The sequence below is a fragment of the Frankliniella occidentalis genome, unplaced genomic scaffold (assembly GCF_000697945.3).
Source record: "Frankliniella occidentalis isolate FOCC.00 unplaced genomic scaffold, Focc_3.1 Scaffold69, whole genome shotgun sequence".
Classification (NCBI taxonomy): Eukaryota; Metazoa; Arthropoda; class Insecta; order Thysanoptera; family Thripidae; genus Frankliniella; species Frankliniella occidentalis.
The window spans coordinates 1,749,836-1,756,628 of NW_026267199.1; the positions used below are offsets into that span (position 1 = coordinate 1,749,836).

The window sequence follows — 6,793 nt, forward strand, 5'->3', positions numbered from 1 at the left end:
GGGGGAATAACATCAACAAGCGGCAAGCGGCGCGGACGACTGCAGCAGACCGAAATTAGGTTAGTATTTCTTCATCTTTTCATAGAGAAGAGATTCTGAAAGTGCATAAACACAATTTATCCTTAAAAAACTATCATTTATGTTTTTCAGGATATGAGTTTCTATTTAAATTCGCTTTCCTAACGCATTGTCAATGACGAAAGCTGGTATAGAACTTCATATTGAATCTCCAAATTATTGTTTGGAAGTCTCTACTGAACTTAACTTTGATTCAAGATGATCAAAACATCTCTGCATTTACTTCGTCGTTTCGGTGCCTTTCACTCTTATACTAATAGACATTTGAATTCATGTGGGAGTTTGATTCTTCCAAGAATTCGTAATAAAGCATCAGTTAATTTTCAAACTGTACGAGATTTCTGCAGTGACTGGGATTTGGATGTAGAAAGTGTACTCAAGGATAACAGCTATGAAGAATTTTCAGAAAGAATATTTAGATTATCCCAGCATGGTCACAATGTTTTGGTTATCCAACCTTTTATCAAACATCAGTCAAGCTGGGAAGAGGGCAAATTAAAGAATACTACTCCCGAATTGCAGTTAGAAGAGGCTGAGGCACTCATTGATACATTGTCTCAATGGAAAGTAAGTGATTCCATGCTGCTTGGAGTGCCTAGTTTTAACAGAACATATTTTTTTGGTTCAGGGCAAGTGGCAAGAATAAAAGAGATCTTGAACAAGAAGAAGAGTATTAGTGCTATATTTGTGAGCACTAACATATTAAGGGCAAGGCAGATAATAAACTTGGAACTAGAACTTAATGTTCCAGTGTTTGACCGGTATACTATTGTCATACAGATATTTAGACAACATGCCAATACTAAAGAAGCAAAACTTCAAGTTGCTATGGCAGAGCTTCCATATCTGAGGCAATGTGTGAAAGGTTTTCCTTTAGGTCTCTCTGACCGTCTTGCCTCAGGAAGTGTTATTGGTGGATTGGGAAGAGTGTTGCCCCAAAAAAGAAAAGACCTACTTAAGGACCGTGAACAAAAATTAAAGAAGGCTATAGCGTCATTAAGGAAGCATCGAGAGCGCTTGCGAAGCAGTCCTAAAATTGGCTCTTATCCAATTGTTGCTGTAATGGGTTATACTAATGCAGGGAAAACGTCACTTATCAAAGCTTTAACTGGTAAAGATTCTTTAAAACCAAGAAATCAGCTGTTTGCCACTTTGGATGTAACAAAACATGAAGGACTACTCCCTTGTAATTTGAGGGTACTTTATGTTGACACAGTAGGTTTTATAACCAACATACCTACAGACTTAATAGAGTCATTCACTGCAACACTAGAGGATGCTATTCATTCAGATGTCCTTATTCATATTTGGGATGTCAGCAACCCTGATTTTCTACAACAGCAACAGCATGTAATGGATACCCTTAAACGGTTGGAGTTTGGAGGAAATCTAGAAAAGAAGGTTTTTGTTGTTGCTAACAAGATTGACCGTATTGCCAAAGATAAATTATTAGAATTAAAAATGCAGATCCCTCAAAATAACACGTTTTTTGTATCTACCAAAACTGGAGAAGGAATGGGTGAAATGCTGGATAATTTGCAGAAAAAAATTATTGTGGCCACTGGCCGGACTCGCTTGAAGATTAGAGTGAAAACTGGTGGAAGTGAAGAAGAGTGGATCAGGAAAGAACTTCCTGTTGTGGGCATGGAGCTAGAAAATGATTCCGAACATACTGTTTTTTCTGTTATTGTTACTAAAGCTCAAATGGATATTTTTAAGCATAAATTCCTGAACTGAAAGTTTGTTTTCTTCTTTTTGTGTTGTCTCTGAACTTGTACTGTTTAAACAATTCAATTAAAAAATTGTCTGGATCAACATACATTTCTTTGCATTTTCAAACATTTATTTAGCATTACATTATTCACTTAAAATTAAAACAGAAGTTGTCTTTTTTCATGAAGGTACTTCTTGGTGAAAGCTTCAGCACATGTATGCATAACATTTGATTATAGTAAACTCTAAGCACATAAATTATAGGATCAACCTCTTCATTTGTGCAATCATCATCAGTTAGCACCATAAATTAAAGATAATCACAGATTTTCTTTCACTAATAATCATTTCTATCAAGTTTTAGTAAAGTAAAATGAGTGGAATTCTATGAAACTGAGAAAGCCCATGTTTCATTCTCTTCCTTATATACTGACAAATATTTAAATAATAACATTATGTCATTCAACAGTCAAACTATTCACTTATGCATTTTCTTGTAAGAATGAGCAGTCATTAAAATAACTACAGGAAAATAAACAACTGCCCAAAATGATTGCTGCACAAATCTGTGGTAAAGATTGTGAGTCATTTTATTGCCGAGAAGCAGCAGCAAGCAATGGAGATCCATCTTCAGGAAGTGGAGTGCGTTTGTACTCTGCTTTGGTAACAAGAAGCCCAACAAGTAATGCAAACACAACCATTACAACACCTATCATGTTAATAAGTACTGCTTCACCAGGCAATGCTCCGTAATTTGGTCTGAAAGATAAAATTCAAAAACAATATAAGATAAACTTTGTCATTTTCCTGACCTTAACATCACTTTACAGTTGGCAAAACATTACTTAAGAGAAAACCATGAATGAATAAACATGAAATAATACTTACATGGCAAAAAAAGCTTTCTCATTTAATCCAATCAAAGATGCTCCAACAGACAAAGCAAGTATTGCAATACCATTAAAGACATGATATGGAAGAATAAAAGATCTATACTCTGCACTTAGTCCAGGGAAGAGGAAAGCAGTGAGACCAACCACATACTGTAAAAATAAAGGCGGTAGTAATAATGTAACAATTATGTTATTTTTTTTAAAGGTGTACTCACAAAGAAATTAAATTGAAACATCAATGTTTACCTGGGAAAAGAACATGATTACAGCACCAAGTCCAATCCAACTGTGTAGGGAGTATAGATTTGGTGTAGGAGTGGGCTTGTGGAGATTGTGCGAATCAAACACAGCAACCAACCCAATCACAATCAATGGTAGAGTGAAGAGTTGAATTCCCCCATGGATGTATTTCAAAAGAACTTTGCGGTTGTTGCGCAGAACTCTGAATGTGAGGATTGCTGCAGCAGACATAGAAATGTCAAATTATTTTAGGTATAATTATGCTTCATGACCATTAGTATAGTTTGATGAAAATGTGTACTCACCATTGCCATTCAAAAATATTAATGCTATTACCATGAGAAGAGGGTGCCAGTTGAATTCTAGATCAGGGTTGCTTGTCCAGGCAAATCCTTTCTGTCCACACCAAACAGCTACAAGTGTAACAAGCACCAATCCCACTACTTCAGTAAGCACCAATAGGGGGCTGAAACCCTTCAACAGCTGTTGGGGAGTACCGCCTGCATCCATGTTGATGTATCCACCACCCTCCCCAGCTTTCTTGTCTGGAACAGATCAGAAGTAAAGGTCCAAATTAGGTGTGTTAGGTTCAAGCAAGAGTAGAAGAGAGCAAAAGAATACACATTGGTTGGAGCAATTTTTTCTTCACATTGTACATGAATTGTACTAAAGGGAGATTTTGACACTTATTACTTTATAAAAGTGGATGCAAATATTTTTTAATGTGTATGTCCTATTTCGGAAAATACTGGCAAGGTGTGCGACTTGACCAAATCCTGGGGTAAATGGTAAATCATGGGAAAGCAGGCACGCGTGTGTTTAATCGACCGCCTCCGCCTGATGGGCACGCCCGAGGGCACGCCACTTGTGGAGGAGAGCGCTGAAGTGTGACTCTTGGACATCCGCGTTTGTGGTTGCCTATCTGCCTGCCCGCAGACCACACACCTGCATTCGATACAGTATCACTGCAAAAAGTTTCCGGATCTCATGGGGTAGGGCAGAGCCACCGTGTTGACAAAAAGGGAGCGGGTTGCCTACTTTACCGAGTCTCATCAGACTGGCGACTTCCCCTAGCCTACCATAGCCTGGCCTAAGGGCAGCCACATCAGGCTGAAGACATCAGAACAGCGAGATGATTGTTTCGCCGAGGTTCCCGCGATCCACGGAGCAGCAGTACAACGGTCCTACTTAGTGGCTACCGCCTAGGGCCGCCCCGCCCAGATCCCCGGCGTAGCACCAGCTTGTTGCATTTCATTGCCTTCGCTCAAATCGCCCATCCCCTACCCTAGTTCAGATCTTACACATTAAATCTGTAGGAGGACGCCAAGAAAGAGACCAAAATGGGGACTGTCGGTGGGTCGGCCCGCCCAGCCGTGGACCATATGGTGGCCCTATGGTGCGGTTGGCATAGCGGTAGTGGCCTACGGCCGCCCTACGGCCGCCCTACGGTCGCCCCACGGCGCTGGCCCTGCTTGCAAACTCACCCCCGGTCAGCCCGTGAGCCATGAGCAGAGGTTCGAGCGGCCCGCTAGCGGGGCTCACGGCGGCGCACATGAGGGTCCTGCTCCAGCTGCACCGGCCGCACACACGAGCACCGCGAGAGGTGCAGAGGCTGGCTGCTGGCGACGCTCTATTAGACGCTGTGCGCCCCTCCCCCCCACCAGCAGGGCAAGGGTATTGATCCGCGCCGCCGCCCCCTCCCACCTGATGCGCCGCCGCCGCCCCCGGCCCCCATTCGCCCTCGCCCTCGCCCCCAACGCTCCCGGGGCAAGCGCCACAAGCACCCCCCGGGAGCCGCCCCCGCGGGGTACCGCGGGATCCGCGGGATCCGCGGGGTCCCAGGGGTATTGGGTGTCGCCGCCGTGCCGATTAGCCGTCGAGGTGGCCGCACGCGGCGGGCACGCGGCACCGAGACCATCTCGTCCTCCAGCGGCGCTCTGCCATGGCTCTGCGAGCTCCCATCCGTGTGTTGCGCAATCGCATTTGGAATGGGGAGGCGCAGCCGGGCCAAGAGACTACTGGCGGCCTCCGGTCCGTAGGGTCGCCGAGCGCAGCGTTATGCAAAAGGCCCGACCCGAGTGCAAGAGAGGCCGGTTCAGGCCTGGTTCAGACTACCACACAGTATTGCGGGACTGCAAAAGGGATTGTCCAGAAAGTAGATCCGTTTTTCTCAGATTCCGTCGTCAAATTTCGACAGCCTGACGCCAGCGCGATTAACGGTATGCCATCCCGCAGTACACGATATACCTCAGGCAGGGAGGGTGGCACCTGCCCGAGCTTCTCGCGCCACCGTGCGTTACGCACCAGAATTGGAAAAGTACCAGTATCTTTGTGAAAGACGGGTACTGTAATTTTTTTTCAAAGCAATTTACTTCAAATGTATTAAACTTCAGAAGAAGTCAAGTTGTACGTCTGTTTTTACTCAGATTCATTCGGCAAATAACGGAAGGTCGGCGCCTGCGAGACTCAGGGTAGGCCACCCCGCAGTACACGCTTGCACTGTAGGAAAGACGTTGCCTACTCATCAGGCGCTACGAGAGCTTGCATCGGCTGAACGTGGCAGACTCGTAACGGTGAATGACGGACGTACTTTCTGGATGACCCCTCACGGACGGATTAGGGCCAGCGAGTAGGCAACCGCACTCCAGCATGCGCGGGGTTAATCAGGCACCTGGTATTTTTTCCTAGAAGGAAACATTTTTAAGAGCGGCAAAAGTGCACCCTGCCTGACCGTCCAAAAAAAAAAACTCTAAATATCCAGATCACAGTCAGTCGGTGTGGAGCCGGAGCATGTTAGGTCGGGGAGTCTCACTCCCTCCGCCTGTTTCGTAACCACTATTAACTGACGAAGGTATGCAGCCTTGACTCCTCCCATTCTCCGCCACAAAACTAGTTTCCTGTCAGCCTCTGGTAGGAGCGTGAGGTGGGCCACCTGGTTGGGACGGGAGGAGGGCCGGCTACCCCGACTCAAAGTCCTGCGTACTGAGGATGAGCGATCTACCCAGACCCCGACAACCTCTCGGCTCACCGTGCCAGGGCGCGCGAGCAGGAACAGCCAAAATCACAATAAATGAGCAGGATAACTGGCTCTGCAAGGATATCATTGGCTTGTCGTTTTCTTTTGCAGGGCGGGGCGTCGCCGGGCCAGACGTGACACCCAGCGACTTATCAGTACAAACACGGCGGCCGGACACCGCGTTGCGCAACAAGGCACGGCCATCAAGGCACGGCAGCCGGGGCAGCCGAGGCTGGCAGCGCGCCCGGAGCCAGTGGGGCCAGCAGCCAGCAGCTCCGCCCCCGGGCCCCGGGCAACCCTCGGGTAGGCAGGCCGCTGCGCGCGTGAGCATCGCCGGGTGGACTACCCGCAGCGCCGAGGGAGGGTTGAGGGACTAGAGATAGTCTAGAGCCCTATTAAGCCTACATACAGGGCTCTGGTAGACTTTAGAGGAAAGCAAGACGCAAAGGGAGTAGGTCTTTCAAAACGGGGATTATATCTATTCACAGCGATAGATTGCGACCATACGGATGGTCACGCGAGACTCGGCGCGCGTTAATCTGATTATATTCTCCCGCCTCTCCCCGTTTCAAATTACCGCAAGTAAGCCGACTATCTCTGGTGTAGTAGTTTTTAAGGTCATGGAGCTGGACCGGGCGGGAAGAGCAGGGGCAGAGCGGTTCGGGCGCGGTTACGTAAAAGACGAGCTCCGCCTGCCGCCTCCTGACCTTAAACTTGAACGCGGCGGCACGCCACGGGGTCTGGCCTGGCGGGGGCCGGCCGGCGCAGCGAGCCTGTTTGTTTTGGCTCGGGGGCGCGCCGGCCGGCCCGACCGACTGCGACCGCGACCCGACGACTGTCCTGCCAAGTCAGC

The 6,793-nt window shown here is 47.2% G+C and overlaps 2 protein-coding genes across 2 annotated transcripts; one reads left to right on the forward strand and one right to left on the reverse strand.

The window, feature by feature from the left end:
* Window positions 1-1,899, forward strand: LOC113204572 (putative GTP-binding protein 6). The gene is made up of 2 exons (XM_052268432.1): window positions 1-59; window positions 151-1,899. The coding sequence occupies exon 2, from the start codon at window positions 277-279 to the stop codon at window positions 1,813-1,815; it is 1,539 nt and encodes a 512-aa protein (XP_052124392.1). The 5' UTR covers window positions 1-59; window positions 151-276; the 3' UTR covers window positions 1,816-1,899.
* Window positions 1,900-3,469, reverse strand: LOC113204574 (transmembrane ascorbate-dependent reductase CYB561; the record flags this gene model as incomplete). Its single annotated transcript, XM_052268433.1, is given in 4 exon segments — window positions 1,900-2,550; window positions 2,680-2,834; window positions 2,931-3,142; window positions 3,230-3,469. Coding segments are annotated over 4 exon segments (776 nt in total), but the record flags the coding sequence as incomplete, so codon positions are not given.
* Between the last annotated feature and the right edge of the window lie 3,324 nt (window positions 3,470-6,793).